The sequence below is a fragment of the Psammomys obesus genome, unplaced genomic scaffold (genome assembly GCF_907164565.1).
Source record: "Psammomys obesus unplaced genomic scaffold, mPsaObe1.curated_primary_1811, whole genome shotgun sequence".
Lineage (NCBI taxonomy): Eukaryota > Metazoa > Chordata > Mammalia > Rodentia > Muridae > Psammomys > Psammomys obesus.
The window spans coordinates 757,929-776,709 of NW_026586589.1; the positions used below are offsets into that span (position 1 = coordinate 757,929).

At 48.1% G+C, this 18,781-nt stretch overlaps 1 protein-coding gene across 2 annotated transcripts; it reads right to left on the reverse strand.

The window, feature by feature from the left end:
- Positions 1–949: 949 nt before the first annotated feature.
- On the reverse strand, positions 950–12,233 carry R3hdml (R3H domain containing like). Of its 2 annotated transcripts, XM_055602394.1 has the most exons (6): positions 12,114–12,233; positions 11,127–11,433; positions 7,767–7,885; positions 5,581–5,713; positions 4,145–4,260; positions 950–1,242 (listed from the first exon to the last, which is right to left on the reverse strand). In XM_055602394.1, exons 2-6 carry the CDS (start codon positions 11,385–11,387, stop codon positions 1,110–1,112), a joined length of 762 nt encoding a protein of 253 aa, XP_055458369.1. In that variant the 5' UTR covers positions 11,388–11,433; positions 12,114–12,233; the 3' UTR covers positions 950–1,109. The 2 variants fall into 2 exon arrangements, with proteins under 2 accessions (XP_055458369.1, XP_055458370.1); XM_055602395.1 differs by having other exon boundaries at positions 11,127–12,215.
- Positions 12,234–18,781: the final 6,548 nt, after the last annotated feature.

Here is an 18,781-nt window from a genome sequence, read left to right on the forward strand (position 1 = left end):
AGCCTGTGGTGTCTAAGATGGAAAACTACACTGTGTAGTGATGGAGCAGATGAGGGCAACGGAGTACAGTGATGGTTCAGAGGGAAGACAGAGCAGGACATGATGGAGTGCGACAGGGAAGAAAGGCAGAGGCAGAAACAGCTCCTTGGCCAACTTGCAGTTGTGTCTTTGGAGAGGTTCCAGGAAGGTCAAAGAAGTGTGAATTTAAGCCTCAGTGTCCTCATCTCTGAAACAAGTCTGGACCCTGTGGTTGTTCTAGAAAATGTACTAAGGATGGGGCTATGATGTGCACACACACAAAAAAAAGCCAGGACTTGAAGTTTTCCCAGTGGAAGAGAAAATCAATAGCTTGCACAGATTAGCCAGGAAGGCCGAACTGGATAGCTGGAGTCAAGTCTTAAAGCTGCTCAGTTGTCTTCATTGTTCGCTATGTAGCTGAGGGTGACGTTCCGTTTCTGATCCTCTTGCCGCTACTTCCTGAACCCTGGCATCGCAGGTGTTCACTGCCATGTTGGGCTTGCGCAGTGCTTTCAGGCAAGCACACCAACCCTGAGCTACAGGTTACAGCTGTTTTGTAGGTGACTTTCACTAGGTGGACTGTCTTGGATTGGAAGCGCGAGAGTCACAAACTAAACTTCCTGTTCTGTTCCCAGCAGCCCTAGCTCCAGATAAAATCATGCAAATGAAAAATGCTGGTCTTGCAGGGCAAGCCTTTAATCCCAACACTCTGGAGGCAGAGGCAGGCAGAACTCTGAGTTCAAGGCCAGCCTGGTCTATACAGAGAAACCCTGTCTTGAAAATCAAAACCAGAAAGAAAGAGAGAGAGAGAGAGAGAGAGAGAGAGAGAAAGAAAGAAAGAAAGAAAGAAAGAAAGAAAGAAAGAAAGAAAGAAGAAAACTAAGAGAAATGCATGTCTCCTCAGATATCAGAGAGAAAAAAGATGTTTCTAAGGAAGGGAGAGAAAACTCCTTTGATATATATTGAACATTTAAGAAAAGGAATTTATAAAGAACTGTAGGGCCTCCCCAACTCCTCCTCTCCCTTTTGGCTTTGGGGAGGAGTCTTTCCAGGGCCAGCCCCAGCCTGGAATGCCATAGCACTGGGCCAGCTCAGACCCACGGGAGCCTGTTGGATTTGAGCCCGGAAAAGCACATGTTGCTGCTGCAGTTGCCTTGGTAACTGGGGGGACAGGCAGAACACGGCTTCCCAGTCTTGTAGGGTGCCTCCCCGATCCAGTTGCCCCTAAAAGAGAGGAGGACCAGAGAAACAGGGTTAGGGAGCAGGAGAGTTTATACAGCCTTCACACATTTTCACATTTCAGCCCTGGCATCTGCTGCCTGTGTGACTTTGAGCCTAGCACCTCTGTAAGCCCTGGCTTCTTCCTGTGCAGACCCAGCGGATCCCTCCTCCACAGGGCTACAGAGGAGAGCAAAAATGCAGCCTGTGCATATGGACACAGCATCATGCTTGGCAAATAGTAACATCCTGTAAGGTTTGGTACTCTCTCGTTCTCCCAGTCTCCCAGGAGACCAGGTACTCTGATCTAAAATCACCCTCTCAAAAGACCTTTTAGAGGAGGGGATAGGGAGTTATTGCCTAATGGTTATGGAGCTTTCTGTGAATTGATGAAAAGGGAAAAGGTTTAGCAGGGGTGGGGATGCGTGTGGCTCAGTTGGTAGAGATCTTGCCAAGCATGCACAGATCCCTGGATTCAGTTCCTGGCACCACATATAACATATGTGTGTGGAGGTGCACATTTATAATTCTAGCCCTTGGAGGTGGGGGCAGGAGGATTAGTTCAAGATCATCCTTAGCTAATTGATGAGTTAAAAGCCAGGCTAGACTACATGGGACCTTGTCTCAAGAGAAAAATAGAGCTAGCAAGGTGGCTCAGCAGGTCAAGGCACTTGCTGCCAATTCTGGTGATCTGGTGACCCCAGGACCCACATGATAGAAGGAGAGAATCATTTCCAAGAAGTTTTCCTCTGACCTTCACACATGCATTGTGGCCTGTGGCCACCACACTCACAAACAAATATAAACAAACAAATAAATAATAAAATGGCAATGGTTACACAATATTATGATAATAATTGTCACGGAGTTCTTAACTTAAAAGGCCTCAGTGGTATCTTATATGTCACAGTTTACTACAACTTTAAGTTTCTATTATTTATTTATTTATTGTGTGTGTGCCTGTGTTTCTTTGACATGAGAGGAGATACAGACATCATATCCCTGTGTGTCAATAAAACTTTATTTATAAAATGGACCACAAGCCAGATTTGACCACAGATCATGGTCCTCAGATTCCTGCCTTACAGAATGTCATCACCAGCTGTGGGGCTGGTGCTCCAGAGTGCCCTGGCTAGAAGGCTGGTGGTGTGTTATCTGTAGTCCTTCAGCCAAGCTGGGAGGCTGAAGCTTGAGGATTTATGGGGTTTAGGCCAGCTTGGGGTATAGGGTAAGTTCCCAGCAGTCTGGACCACATAAAGAAACCCTGTCTTAAAAGTACAAAACAACAATGAAACTAAACAACATTTAAAGGCTCCTGGGTACCCAAGTAGCACCTTCAGCTAATCCACAACTCACTTCCCCATCTGACTGTGCCTGTCACTCTTGTTCGTTCTTCCTCCTCTGAAACTTTAAAATCACCTTCTGTTCTTGCTCCAGGCTACCTCAGGATCTTATTTCTGTCCCTTCTGTAAGTTATCTACAACTCCCAAGGCTTATTTCTCATAGTTTACATGATCAAATACCCCTTATGACCAGAAATGGAATCCTCCCTATCCTCCTACCTTCTACTTCCCAGCCCCTCACCCCCATTAGAAGTAATTGGGTTGGTGTTAAACATTGCTTGTTTTGATTTTGTTTTTCAGTCCAGATGTCTTTGTAGCTAAGACTGGACCTCACTATGGAGCCCAGCTGACCCTGTGGCCTCTACCGTCTCAGTGCTGAGATTATGCCATGTACCACCAAGCCTGGCCAGTGCTCAGGAAAAGATGTACTTCTCATTTCCTAACAGGTTTCATTAATTTGTTCATTTATCCATTGCACTCTTCAGAACATCAGGGTTAGCACCAGATACTATACATTGTATCTTTTAAAGGTATGCTTAGGAGTTAGGCATGGGGGGCACACCTGTAACCTCAAGAATCAGAAGGTTGAGGCAGGGGAATCAGAAGTTCAGTTATCTTCATTGAGAACTTGAGGCCAGCCTGGGTTACAAAAGAGCCTGATGTGGGGGAGAGAAAAAAAAAGAAGAGGAAGGGGTGGGGAGGCAATTTGAGATAGAATCAAAGTAGTTCCGGTCTTTGTTTTTGTTGTTGTTGTTTTGTTTTGTTTTGTTTTGTTTTCGTGTAACCATTTGAGGGCAAGTTCTGCTTCAAATAAAATAAAGGTAATGGCTAAAGTGGGTTGTTGTGGCTTCTAATCCCACCACTGGGGAAATTGAGACAGAAAATGATCACTGCAAGTTTGAGGCCACTCTTGACTGAGCAGCGAGCTCCCAGCCAGTTCAGGTTAGAATGAGACCTGTCTCAAAACAACCAAAACAGTTTTTATTTTCTTCTCATTTGGAGAAGAAAATCTGTAATGTTCACAAGTCTGCGCACTGATATCGGATGGGAACTTTTCTTGCTATTTCCCTGTGTTTCCGAGATGGCTCCTGATCTCCTGCCTACCAATGTGAGTATGAGAGAGAGCTGAGCACGCTCTGTTCATCTTTGCTCTTCCATCCAGTCCGCCCTCCTGTTGAGGGGCAGGTGATCTTAGCTGTCTGTTTCTTGGGGTGAGGTCAGAGGGGGCCCTGCACCCATGATGACAGGGATGCAAATGCTCAGTGATGCCTGGCCTCGGTGTGAGAGGCCAGCTTCATGGTGAAGTTTAGGGGACAGAAGGGCTAATTTAGGCCATAACTCTTCTCTCTCTCTCTCTCTCTCTCTCTCTCTCTCTCTCTCGTCTTGGATTCAGAAGGATTATTGGCTGAAGCTGTGGCTAAATGGTAGAACACTTACTCAGCTTGGGCAAGACCCAGTCCTAGAGCCACAAAACAAACAAACAAACAAACAGTCTTGTCAGTTGACTCTGAAACTGCCAGAGCCGGTACAGCGTTGACGAGGAGGAGCCCTGGCACACTACTTACTTGATGGCGTAGTTGCAGACCAGGTACACGGCCTGTTGCCAGGTGCTGCCCCACACACTGATGCTGCTGCAGGTGTGAACAGCGCAGCCCAGCCGACTGGAGGATGCCCACACCATCTGCGGAAGCACAGAGCCAGGTAAGGTGAGACTTGGAGGAGCCCGGGAGCTCTGGGCTGCAAGGTTTTTGGTTCCCATTCCATTTGAGTACATTATGTGAAGCTTTGGGGTGGGGCACAGGACACCCAAACGGGGGTCAGGGGGAGGGAATAGGATGGGGAAAGGGTCCATATCTGCCTATTCTAAGGAGGACGGTTTGAGGCATTTAATTTGTAATAGAATGTCTCTCAAAAACCACATTTTACTGAAACCAACAGTAAGGAATGTTTCACATTGTTACATTGTTGTACAAAAGAGTGTTGGAAGAAGCAGGGGTGTGGCTTAGTGGTAGAACGCATTCCTAGTGGTTGGTTCTAAGCCCCTGGGATTGATTCCCAGCATACCAAAGGATGTTACAAAGCAAAGCAATATCTCTTCACATCAGGTATGATATAGAAAAGGTGTTTTCTATACCTTCTCATTCATCTTCTTTTTAAGATGTTCCTTTTAGTGACAACCTTTGTAAGTCACTGTAGTGTTGGGGGTTATACACGGACTTTTGAATCACACACATTTGAATCAGCATCTCAACATTGCTTGCTGTGAGGTTTTTATCTCAGTCTCTAATTTCCTCTGTGCTGCATTAGGAAGATGGAGGTAATAATGGCCCATGGGTTTGTGGGAGTTTTTTGTTTTGTTCTGTTTTGTTTTTATACAGAGCCTCATTATATATCCCTGGATATCCTGGAACTTGATATATAACCAGGCCGACACTGAATTCACAGAGATCTGCCTGCCTTTGCCTTCCAAGTGTTGAGCTGAAAGGCATGAGCCACCATACCTGGCATTTTTTTTTTTTAAATAGTTGGAATGAGCTTGGGTGTAGCTCAGTGGTAGAACAAAACAAATACTAGGAGTCTTAAGAAACAGAAAATACCCAAAATATTCAAAACAAAACAATGGCAGCTTATGATGCCTGTAGTCTCAGAAAGTGATACAGGAGGATTTCTATGAGTTCCAGGCCCACGAGCACCTGTGTTTCAGTATAATTCATCTCAAGTTCTTGTCTGCGCAACTTTCCAGGAATGTACACCTTCCATGAAGGAAAACGTACACTGGAAATGGTGGGCTGCCTGCAATCCCATCACTCAGGAGGCTGAGACAGGAGAATGGAGACTTTAGGGACCAGACTGAGATACACAGTGATCCTGTCTACACACAGAGAAACAAAAGAAAGAAAGCCCATGGGGCCTTTGCTTTCATCCTCATTCTGCTATCCCCTGTTATGGTCTGTCCAAGATGCCAGGGTCTGCTCAGCACTCTTGATTGACAGAAGGGTACCTGGGTGTAGTGGGAGCAGACGGGACCGCTGCAGAGCCAAGGACAGTGCGGGGTACAATCCTTTGGAGCCGGGAACGAGTAATGCCGCTTTTCCTCAGACCAAGACTTCACAAGATCTACCACAGAACGGTACCTGGGAGGCCAAGAACATGAGGTGAGGGAAAGATGGAGAAGTCACTCTGTCACCAGCTCATTGGGTGAGTCACTTCATCTCTCCGTCACATTACCCATCTGTAAAATGGTAGAATGTAGACAGTCATATTTATTGCATAGTTATGTTCTGAAGAGCAGCTGAGGTAAGCTATGGAGAGCTCACCTGTCCCTGGCACATAGTAAGTGCTCCATAAAGCTGTGCAAAGAGCCAGGTAGTGATGACGTCTCAGACAGAGCTTGTATTTTCCTGGAAGAGGAAGTATGCTGGACCATCAGGCCAACCCAGGAAGCTCTCTGCAGGCTAAAAGTACCTGATGGGATCAGAAGATTCTCTCCACCAGCTATACTTGACAATGTCCACAGCCTGAAGAGATCAGGCTACCTCCCAAGCAGCACCTCCTTGGACAGAGTTTAGAAAAGCAGTCTAACGCTGTAGCTTGATGCTGTGATGAACAAAATCACATGACGGGAAACTTCCTGCCAGTACCCTCAAACTTACAAAAGTCTGATGTTCCATTTGTTCTTGGGAATGCTCTGGTGTTTTCATCTGATGTTTTCTCTGAAGAGGCTTGTGGGCTTCCCCTCGCCATCTCTCTTAGGGCATCTCACTGTAGCTCTGGCTGGCCTTGAACTCACAGAGATCGGCCTGCCTCTGCCTGTGCTTTCTGAACGCTGGGACGAAAGGTGTTGTCATTACAGCTGTCTCTTTCTGTCTTTCTGTCTGTGTGTCTGTCTCTCTCTCTCTCTCTCTTCCTGTCTCTTATTCTCACTCTTTGAAAAAGGCTAATCTTTGGGGCTGGAGAGGTAGCTCAGAGGTTAAGAGTACTTGCTGCTCTTCCAGAAGATCCAAGTTCAGGGCACAGGAACGCATGTGGCGTACACATATACCCATAAATGTAAAACGGTTTCTCAAAGATTTTATTTTTATTTTAAGCTATGCGTGTAAGTATATGTTTGTACGTATCTGTGCCCATGAGTGTAGTGCCCGAGGATGTCAGAAAAGAGTGTTGGAATCCCTCAGAGCTGAAGTTACAAGCAACTGTGAGCTGTCTGATTTAGGTTCTCCGCTTGTGGTCCTCAACTCTTAACCACTGACTTAACCCTTTTCTCTACATAAGCTGTTAGCTTTCACTTCCCAGGCTGCCCACTGGGGTTTTATCTTACTCTTCGTCATTATATTTAGCAGGTAGGAATAAAAGCCAAAAGAGCAGTCAGGGGGCGTGGGAGTGTGCACGTTGGCAGTGTGCAACGGGGCCTTAGTTCCTCAACACACTTTCACCATGAGCTTCAGAAGGGCCAGCTGTCGGGCAATTTCAGTGAGATTGGAAGGACTTCGTGGCAGGAGAGAGGGTGTGTGAGCTTCGGGAAGGACATGGTCATCAGGAGCAGCTCTGCAGGGCTCTGAGAGACCCTTCACAGTTCCTCAGGCCTGGCACTGCCTCCAACCATGGTGACATACAAAGATGCAGACAGGCCCAACGACGAGCTCAGTGGTCAGGACCAACCTTGAAGATTGAACATGGGCCCTCGACAAACACCTTATCAGCTGAGCATTTCCTCAGCCCCTGTAAATCTCTTTGAACGTTTACTAGCTTATGAAACCCGCATGTCTAGAAACAGCTAACCTAGATCGACAGAGACCCCAAGTTTGTACTATAGGCATAACTTCCTCAGGCCACGTATAGCAGAACTCAGACGCCCACATCCTGACTCATGAGCTGGAATGGTGATGAAAGCCAGGCTGGCTGTTCAGTTTCATTGTCATTCCTGGGCCCAGTGGACCTCACCTCCTACATGCTGTCCTAGCTCCACTCCCCACAGCCACCATCGCCTTATTGTGCCACTCTCTGAAGTGGCATGAGCTGTAATTTGTCTACCCCTTGTTGCCCGTGTCGCCTGACTAGCATAGGCTTCTTCACATGCAGAGCTGGTTCTTCACAGCCCCCATCATCATGCACAGCACTCGGCCAGAGTAAGTACTCAGTAGACATTTGTTGAATGACTGAATGAAGACAGGGCAGAGGTTCACTCACCGGCCGGAATGGATAGACAGGTTCTGGCCCACGTACTTCATCAGCTGTGAGGGTCCATGGGCCCAGATGCACTGGGTGGCCCAGGCTTCAGCAGACCTGGCCAGCTGCTCATCCCAAACCTGATGAAGGAAAGACTGTGAACTTGCCCCAGCGTAGATAATCACCATGACCTTACTCAGTCTCCTGAGATCAACACACCACTTAAAAAAAAAAATCACAAAACAGAGGCTCTGACTCCAAGGTCAAGCACAAATCCACAGCTGAGCCAAGGTCCACGCTCAGGGCTGAGGCTCTGAGTCCCATGCTCTTTCTTCCTCATTAGACCTCAAACTTAAAGCCCAAAGCTTTGTTCTGGATCTCAGGTCATTGATTTAATAGTTACAGGCAGTCCCTACGTGTGACTGAGTCCAGGGTAGAGAGGAGTCATTGATTTTTTTGTTTTTGTTTTGTTGTTTTTGTTTTTTGAGAAGACAGGGTTTCTCTGTGTAGCTTTGGCTGTCCTGAACTCTCTTTGTAGACCGGTCTAGCCTAGAACTCACAGCCATCCACCTGCCTCTGCCTCCCTGCGTGCTGGGATCAAAGGTGTGTGCCACCATGCCCAGCTTGAGTCATTTATTTTTAAGATCACAGTATTTTCACTTAAAAACTGAATTCAAGATTTTTTTTTTTTTTTAAGGTTTGAAAACATGCCAAGAATTAAGATTAAAAATAAAAGCAGGATATGGTGGTGTACACCTTTAATCCTAGTACTGGGGAGACAGAGGCAGGAAGATCTATAAATTGAGGCCAGTCTGGTCTACATAGCCAGCAGCAGCCCAGGCGAGGCTGCATGGCAGGAAGACGCTGTTAAGAGACAAAAGAAGGCAACGTGGGCCACCCTACCTCTTTCTTCACTCCTGGACTGTCCCTTAAACCACTTGTACCTGTCTTCAACCTTAAATACTCTCTGTACACCCAGACATGTAGACACGTGTGCTGCGTGTTCTCTGTCCTGCACCAAACTCCTTTCCCTTGACAAGAACAGGTCACCCTAGTGGTTATTCCACACCAGTGCCTATTAAATCCCCTCTTATCCTTTTTTATAGTTATGTAAGTTTTCAGCGTGGAAATTCTTCACAGTTTTTACTAGGGGAAAATAAGCTCTTAAAAAAAATGCTGGTTCCCAGGGCTAGAGAGATGGGTCAGTGGGGAAGGGCCAGGTCACTGCTCTTACAAGGACCTGGGTTTGTTCCCCAGTGCCCATGTGACAACTCACAGCTGCCTATGATTCCAGTTCTAGAGGGGCTGGTACCTTCTTCTCTTTAAGGACTACATGAAGTTGAGGCAGGATGGCAAGACACGGAAAATTACCGGGCCACAGGAGGAGAGAAGAGGCCCTCCCCCTGGGACCTGGTTAAAGTCCTCCAACAGCTGAGACTTAGAGGTGCTAACCACATTTTTTATTGCTGACAAAGACCTTGTTTCAAATCTGAACCGAGGGCTGGAGAGAGATAGCTCCGTGGTTAAGAGCACTGGCTGCTCTTCCCACGGACCCAGGTTCAGTTTGCAGCACCCACATGGAGGTTCAGAACCATCTGTAACTCCAGTTCCCAGGGATCCAACGACTTCTCCTGGCCTCCGTGAACACTAGGCACCTACACGGTGCAGTCATACATGCAGGCAAGACACTCACACACACATAAAAATAAACAGAAAATATTAACAAACAGAACCCCAAGCCCTCAGTTTCCTTCCATCTCTGACTCCCAGGAATTCTTTGTGTTGGTATTTGCTGTTCACTCAGCAAATATTGAACAATATTCCTTGGCACCAAGGACTCAGTCTAGCAAGGAAATGAGCTGTCAAACAGGCATGACTCACGACAAGCCCAGGACATGTGGGAATGTGGGAAGTGCCCCAGACCTTCTTGGTGCTTGGAAGACTTCAGGAGTGAGGGCTGTTTGGTGTCACCCTGATCTATGGGCATAAGCCACCTTGCAAATAAGAAATGGAGGTGCCAATAGACGCCCAAGCATTCCCATTGCTGCCTCGTGTTCTTTTAGGGAAAGCAGAGCAAAGAAAAAAATGGAGGGAAGGAAAAAAGTAAAAGCACTGGTGACCTTCCCCAGCATCCCTGCTGAGACTAGCTAGCTTGCTCCTGTGTTCTATACCACACACCTATGTAAACACCTGTCGGGGCCACCCATACCGCCCGGTGCTCGATTAAATGCGTCATTTGTTTGGGAACCTGGGGGCCTTCTGCGAGGCAGGCAGGTTTAGTGTTAATAAACGAACAAACGGGTGAGCAAACAAATAAATGACACCCCACCCACCCACCCATCCCCATTGCTTGCTATCTGGCTCCCATCTGGCCTCTTCGTAATTACCCCCTGATATCTGATATTGGGGCTCTGTATCTTGTTGTGGTCTTTAATTTCTTTTACCTACCCCACCTCGCCCCGACCCTGAAAGTAGGCTTCTTGAGGGAACAAGCCTTGTTCTCCGCAGTACCCAGAAGGTTTAGTGCTGCATCTGGCTCCCAAGTAGGAGGTAGTAAGCAAGAGAACATTGAGAAGGGGCCATATTTCCAGTTGTTAGGCGGGAGGGGGTCTATCAGCTATCTCTTTCTCTAAAGAAGTCTCTGTGGGCCCGCAGCCTATTGTCCCCATGGTTTGGGGACAATGGTCCTGGGGAGGAGCTGTGATAGGAAGATATTCCTCCTGTGCTGAAGGTTTTGCCTTCTGGCAGACAGAGCTGAGAGACACCAGGACTGACTCTTTGAAAAAGACATCCCAACCTGCACTGAGATTCGGCTCCTGGCGTTCCTCAGCCCAAGATACCCTGGTGCCTGTCTGTCCTCCGCCGAGGCTGGGAATGAATGGTCTGGGCGTGTCAGTCAACCTCCTCTGCTGAGAGACAATAGCCTGGAAAGCACCCTGTCTTCCACCCCCTGCAGGTCCCCAGTGTGGAGCAAAATTCTTGGGCAGCATATTGTGTTAGTGGAAACTTCTGCCTTAGCAGCGGGTAGACCTGGCTTGCAATCCAGACTGGGGAACTTAAGGCAAATTTATCCTCTGACTCTCAATCCCTTCATTTGGAAAACAGACAGTACTGTCTTGAAGGAAGAGGGTTATGTGAAAGGGTCCCAAGGTGCTCTACAGATACTATCCCTCTCTCTCCACCCCCATCCCTCTCTACCCCATTCCCATTAACTGAGGATTTATGCAAGGACCTTACTTTCTGCATCTGTAAAATGGATTACTCATTTTCACTGTTTGCTTGGGCCAGCCAGGCAGATGGTCCAGCTCTTCAAAGCCAGCTCCAGGCCACAGTGTCATATGGTGTCAGCTGGAAGGTGCACCCGGAAGGCTTGGGACTCACCATATACTCCATGTTGGCAGCAGGTGGGTGTACGCTGGCCCGGATGTGGTTGTGATAATCCAGCAAGGCACTCATGTCCCGAGCAGAGATATGGCGCTTCCGGCGGTGCCGAGGCACCCCCAGGCCAGACAGGGGCCACACGGCTATGTTCTTGGGTTGGCCCTGGACCAGTGTGGTGTTGGGCATCTTTAAGGCCCCCACTGTGTGGCCTGTCCAGAGGAGAAGGCCTGCAAGGCCCACGATGCTGGACAGAAGAGGCATAGCTGTCTGGGATGGTATACCTGTCTGGTGTAGTTAGAGCCGCTGCCTGGAAGAGGTGGGTGTGAGAATGCCAAACCCTGAGAGGTCTCCTTGGCACTGCCAGGCCAGAGAATGCTCCCTGGGAACTTGGCAGAGATGCTCTGACCCAGCTCTGGTCTAGGTACTCAGTGCTTCCTCCTTCCTCCCCAGTAGATTCAGTGGGTTAGGTGATGAGAAGTGCCCAGACAGTGGCTAATTCAGACTGGAGTGGGAAGGTGCTACCACCTCAAAGCCATGGCTCTGTCACATCTGCCCAGTAGGCAGACGGCTATCCCCTGTGGCCAAATACCTTCTTCACCAGTCCCATAATGTTGGGCTCGGTAGTTGCCCACAGAAGCAGGACAGGCCTTTTTCTGAGGGCAGCAGCCTCAGGGTGGAGGGGGTGACATGGGAAGGACAGACAGCAGAGGATGACACAGAGGCGGAAAGGACACCAGAGGTCAGAAAAAGAAAAAAAAAAAAAGCAAGAGAAACAAAAGGAAAGGGGGAGAGGAGAAGGAAAAAAGGAGGAGGAGGAGGAAAGGAATGTGAAAGAAGTAGGAAGGAGGGCGGAAAGGAAAGCTAGAATGATGGAATGAAAGGAAGAACGTGGGAGAAATAAAGGCAAAGAGGAATAGAACGAAGGAGAGGAGAGAGGACAGGAGAGGAAAGAGGAGGCTAGGCATCAGGTTCCCTGGGGGCACATACCCTGAACAGGCAGCCCCAGGAGGTGGCAGGAGGTGCTGGAGAAGTCAGGGGACCTCTGCAATTACCCTGGTAGTGCAGCGACTTTAACAGTCCCCAGGGAGCGATGGCATCTGACGTCCCAGCCAGTGGGCCCCCTCCTTGTCAGAGAGTGAGGCTCCGCCTGCCTCTTCTGTGGGCTTTTCTCTCCAGCCCTCTCCTCCTGGTCCCTTTGCCATCTGGCGTGTGCAGGGGCTGTGGCTGAGCTGCCAGCTGGGTGGAGATAGGGTAAAGGGGTAGGAGTCCTAGGAAGGCATGCCCTTACACCCAGGGAGATCCCAGACCCAGGGGAGGCCTTTTCTCGCCAGACCCCTGCAGGACGAAGCAGCAGGAGGGAGTTCTGACTTCTCACTAGGAAGCCCTCAGCTTCAGAGTGGACAGATGTGATGGTGGTCCAGGTATGAGCATCCGCTATGTGCCACACCCTAGGATGAGAGCTTTACACACAAAAAGCTCATCCAACATTTGGAGGCAGGTGTCACGACCCTTCCTTGTACCATTCTACAGGAGAGGATTCCAAGCCCCACAGAGGTGAAGGAAGAAGGTCACAGTCAAGAGAGCCTGGGTTCAAATCCAAGTCTGCCCACCAGGGCTCTGTGAGCATGAGCAGATGATATTCTGTTTTGTGTCCAAACAAAATGCAAGTGTATGGGGTGAACCCCGCTCACACAGCATGGTGTGTGTGTGTGTGTGTGTGTGTGTGTGTGTGTGTGTGTGTGTGTGCAGCAACGCGATGCAAACCCTTTTATAATACTCACTGCAAAGTGTCCACAAACCATTGATTGCTGAATTGTTGATTTATCCTCACTGGTACAAATGAGAGAAACAGGCACCTGTCTCATCACACTGTTGTGAGTACAAACGAGTCAATGTTTGTAGAGTTGCAACAGCAGCTAGCACACCGTGTGTTTTCCGTGGCTGTGCACACCATGTTCTCGCACAGCCATGTGCTCCTATTTGACTGATTGAACTTGTGTGTTACACGTGTGCCAGTCCAGTTACACACACGTAGGCATTCGGACTCATGTGTCATATCCCGTATACCCAGGTGTGGGTGTGAGCACACAGTGTCTATACAAACATGTGTGGGTGTGATTGGTTCCCACTGGTCTCTGAGTTGCTGAAGTTGTGGGTTTGGCATTCATTCTTCTCCTCTATGGTTTTCTGCACTGATAACAAGCACCCTTTATCACTAGGAGAGTCATGCTTACAGGAAATGTGTAAAAGGGATAAGGACGAAAAACCCTAGGCTGGGGCTGGAGACTTGGTTCAGTGGTTCAGAGTGCTTGTTGCAAAGGACCTGGGTTCGATTCCCAGCACCCACATGGAGGTTCACCACTCCCTAGGGCACCAGGCACACATGTAGTATACAGATGTACATTCGGGCAAAACACACATACACATAAAAAATAATAAAATAATAAAACTCTCAAAAGAAAGGGTTTGTTTTGTTTTGTTTAGAACCCCCCCCCCCCCAGGCTGAAACAAATCTAGAAGTAGTAAGGTTGAGTCCCTGCCCAGCTGGGGTACAGGACTTACGCCAGGTCTGCCTCCAGACGCTTGAAACCCTAGCTCCAGGCTGCCACCCAGACCGCTCCTCCACAGGCCAGACAACAAGGCCGCCAAAGCACACACTCTCCTGCTGCGGCCCATGTCCCTAGCCACAACATCCCTGGCTTGGCCCAAATGACCGCTGGAAACTAAAGGAGGCTGGAGGAGGCTGAGGTCCCTGACCGCAGCAGGGCCTTCCCACCACAGGGCAAGAGAAGCAGACACAAACATCTCCAGCTCTTGGGGACTGAGGACTGCCAAAATATGTCCAAAGCCAAGTGCTGCCCAACCCAGACCACTCCCAGGCACTCACAGACCACTCCCTGTGAAGTGCCACTCCCAGGCACTCCATGTGAAGTGCCACTCCCAGGCACTCCATGTGAAGTGCCTAAGCCTTGCTTCAGAGCTTAGCATCAATGGTCCCAGTACATGGAGCATCTCAGACACAGACATGCATCTATTGTACAGACGGACACACTGAGGCTGAGGCGTTCTCTGCTCTGGACAAGGAGGACCCAGGTCTGTGAGGTAAGTTTTCACACCAGTGTGAGCTGGGCGTGGTGTCAAACGCCTTTAATCTGAGCACTTGGGAGGCAGAGGCAGGTGGATGTCTGTGAGTTCGAGGCCAGCCTGGTCTACAAAGTGAGTCCAGGACAGCCAGTGCTACACAGAGAAACCCTGTCTCAGAAAACCAAGATGAAACAGAGCAAAACAGCCAGTGTAATGCAGGAAGTAATTAGGAGTAGCCCAAATCAGGAGCTTTTGGTTAATGTCTCTCAGTGGCTTCTACTCTTGTTGGGTTCAGCTACTGCCTGCTTCTTGCCTACTCTGGGCTTCAGCGAGTGAAGAGAAGTTCTTCCAGAGTGGTGTTTGAGGCTATGTAGATTGTGGGTCACAGGAGAGACATCCAGAAAGCCTGGGTTGCTGGTCCAGCCCCAAGGATTACTAGCTGTGTGACCACTAGCAAGCTACTCAGTCATTCCATGCCTTGGTTTCTTCGTCTGTAAAGTGTAACCATGGTGCTGGAGAGAGGGCGAAGTGGTTAAGGGTGTGCATTGCTCTTCTAGAGGACCTGAGTGTGGTTCTCAGTGTGCACACTGGGTGGCTCACAACTGCTTGAAACTCTAGCTCCAGGGAGATCTGCTGGCACCTTTACACACACACACACACACACACACACACACACACACTGAGGGGGGGGGAAGAGAGAAAGAGAACTAAAATTAAAAATATGAGGCTGAGGCCAAGCACGGTAGCACACACTTTTAATTCCAGCACCTAGGTGACAGAAGCAGGCTTTGAGTTCAAGGCCAGCCTGGGCTACACAGTGAATTCCAGGACAGCTAGGGCTACAGAATGACACTCTGTCGGAGCTGGCGGGTCCCAGAGAGCAAAGTCAGTTTGTCAGGCTTGGCAGTGAGTGCCTTTACTCACCTGAGAGATCTTGCTGGCCAGAATTAGCATCTCTTAAGACACTCAATGAAATGCCTGTCATAGGACAAGCCGCTGGTCCTTCTAATAACAGCTAACAATGACATCAACAGGCAGCATTTGTGGAGCATGTGGGAGATGACAGAATCTAAGTGCCTTACGCACACAGTCTTGACAAGCCTCATCCCATCTTCATGACATCAGCAAGCCTGCTCTCCAGTGGACAAAGCGGAAGTTCAGCGAGGATGAGCAGTTTGCCAAGACTGTACCTGAAACAAGAGTGTGGACCAGGAGACTGACGCTGGCAGAGGAGCCTGAGAAGCTGAGAGGCCAGTTTTCAGTTGAGGGAGGAGGTTCAGAGAAGTTAACCAGCTTGTCAAAGGAAAATACACAGGAGCTGGCAGGCTGAGGCCTATAGCCCAGCTCTGTCCCTCGAAATCCAAGCAGCAGGAGGGCAGCCATTAGCCATTGTTTGTTTTGAAACAGGATTTTCCTATCTAGCCCAGACTGGCCTCAAAATTATAGCAGTCCTCCTGTACAATGTGTGTATCTGGTGCCTTCAGGGGTCAAAGAACGGAGCAGGTTCGCTGGGAACTAGAGTTACAGATCTGGTTGTGAGCCACAAATGCTCTTAACTTCTGGGCCATCTCCCTAGCCCCCACAGCTTTATGTTTTTTATTCTCTGGCACATATTATGTATTCTGGTCATTTCACCCCCATTACCTCATCCACATCCACTCCCGCTGCTGAATCCCTTCTCTCACCAAGTCTCCTCTAAACAATTACTTATTCACTTTTTTTTTTTTTTTTTTTTTTTTTTTTTTTTTTTTTTTTTTTTTTTGAGACAGGGTTTCTGTATATAGCCTTGGCTGTCCTGGAAATCACGCTATAGACCAGGCTGGTCTTGAACTCACAGAGATCTGCCTGCCTCTGCCTCCTGAGTGCTGGGGTTAAAGGTGTGTGCCACTACCCAGCATCCCTCTTACTTTTTAAACAATGGTTTATTTATTTATTTTATGTGTATGGGTAATTTTGTTTGCTAGTATATCTGTGCTCCATGTGGGCCAGAAGAGGGTATAGAAATGTCTGGAATTGAAATTATAGATAGTTGTGAGCCACCATATGGGTATAAAGAATTGAACCCAGTTACTCTGTGTGCTGGCTAGTTTTATGTCAACTTGACACAAGCTAGAATTATCAGAAAGGAGAAAACTTTAAGTGAGGAAATGTCTCCTTAAGATTGGGCATTTTCTTAATTAGATTGATGTGGGAGAGCCTGGCCCATTGTGGGTGGTGGCATCCCTGGGCTGGTGATCTTGGGTTCTATAAGAAAGAAGGCTGAGCAAGCCCGTAAGCAGCACTCCTTCATGGACTCTGCATCAGCTCCTGCCTCCAGGTTCCTGCCCAGTATGAGCTCCTGTCCTGACTTCCTTTGATGATGAAGGGTGATTTGGAGGTGTAAGCTGAATGAGCCCTTCCCCAAGTTGTTTCATCACAACTATAGGAACCCTGACTTAGACGCCCTGGAAGAACAGACAATGTTCTTAACTACTGAGCCATCTTTCCAACCCTTTGCTCCCACTTTTATGTGTGTGTGTGTGTTTTGTAACTCACTTATTTTAATTAGACATAATACTATAGATTTTTTTTTAACATGGATAAGATGATACACTCCATCCCAGGCATGGTGATACACACATGTAATCTTGGTATTCTGGAGGTAGAGGCAGAGGGATCAAGAATTCAAGGCCAGCATCAATTACACAGTAAACTTAAAGGCCAGCCTGGGTTTCATGAGACCATGTTTTAAAAACAAAAACAAAAGGACATGCTACTGACTAAAGGTATGCCCCAAAGCGACAAAGCTATAAAGAAGAGCACACCAAAGAAGAATGTCAACACTAGAAAATATTCCAAAAGTTTTGGGGTGGGACCTTGAAGGGGCTCCTAGTTCTTGACTGGAATTAGTGCTGACAAAGTGGTTTGCCTCCCAATAAAGCCTTAGGGCTACATGCTCCACAATTGGCTCAATTTTTTTTTTTATATTTATTCATTTTGTGTGTGCCCAGTCAAAAGACAACTTTTGAGAGTTTCTAGTACACAGGTACATCTTGCTGCTCCCACAGTTGGTTTTCATGTTCCGTTTCGAGACAGTCTCAAGCAGCCCGGGCTGCCTTCGAACTTGCTATGTAGCCAAGGAAATTCTTGCACTTCTGATTCTTCTGCATCTAGCCATGGGCTACCTCCCAATGAGTTCACCGCTGAGGGTGGTACCCAGGGCCTGCAGGGCCTGCTAGCTAAGCATTCTACCAGTGAGCCAATGGGCTCCATCCCCAGCCCATATCTCACTTTTTGTGTTTGTGTTATTTTATAATTTAGAAAGCTGAACAATAACAATGACTGTAGGTTCACACCCACATTTCCCACCTGTTACTGCCTTAGCTATGTGCAGGAATTTTAATCTTCTTTTAACAGTTGAGAACATAGCTTCAAAGAGGGAGGCAACTGCCTGAAGCCCATAGCCAATACATCTGGACACCAAAATTTGACCCGAAGCCAGGCCTGTGTCCCCAGAATAGCAGAATGGAAAGGTTGCTGGTGACTGTCTTTGGCCTAGTCGGGGGTGCTGGAGAGACTCACAGGAGCTCAGAGTGTCTCGTGCCTTTGCAAATAAATATCCACAAAATAGCTCTGGGCCCCCTGGCACTGCCCTTTGCTCTCTCTGAACTTGGTGCAGCGCTGCCTCTTCAGTGGCTCACTCAGAGGGAAGCAGAATGGTCCAGGGCAGCGCTTCTCAGCCTTTCTAAGGTGGGGACCCTTTAATACAGTTCCTCACACGGTGACCCCAACCATAGAATTACTTTCATTGCTCCTTTATGACTGTAGTTTTGCAACTGTTAGGAACTGTGATGTAAATTCTTTTGGAGACAGAGGTGTGTCAAAGGGGTCGAGATCCGCAGGTTGAGAGCTGCTGTTCTGGTGGGTGAGACCCAGCATTTCAGAGTCAAGAGCTCCACACGACCCTCACTGAGTCCCAGGCCCTCGCCGACACTCTTCCCCCATCTGTGAAATGGGAACAAAAAATACATGCTTCCAGCCAGGTGCTTGGGCTCAGTGGGTGAAGGCGCTGGCTGACAAGACTGACTGAGTTCGAGCCTCGAAACCCATGAAAGAGACAAGCGACTCCTGAAGGCTGCCCTCTGACCTCCGTGTGCATGCCAGGCGACGTATGTGCCTCTTCCTTCAGTAAATAAGTTAATGTAAAGGCTAACAAATTATCTTGCCAACAAGAACAGAATTAGAGGGGCTGGAGAGATGGCATAGAGGGTAAGAGCACTGGCTGCTCTTCCAGAGGTTCTGAGTTCAATTCCCAGCAACCACATGGTGGCTCACAACCATCTATAATGTGGTGCCCTCTTCTGGTGTGTAGGCATACATGCAGGCAGAACACTATATAAGTAATATATAAGTATATAAGTAACACTATATAAGTAATATGCATATATATATATATTTTTTTTAAAGAGTATATTCTGTTATTGAAGAGGACCAGAATTTGGTTACAAGCACCCATATGTGGAAGCTCACAGCCAACTCCAGGGCACCCCCCCCCACACACACACACCTCTTTTTTTAAGAGAGATAGTGGC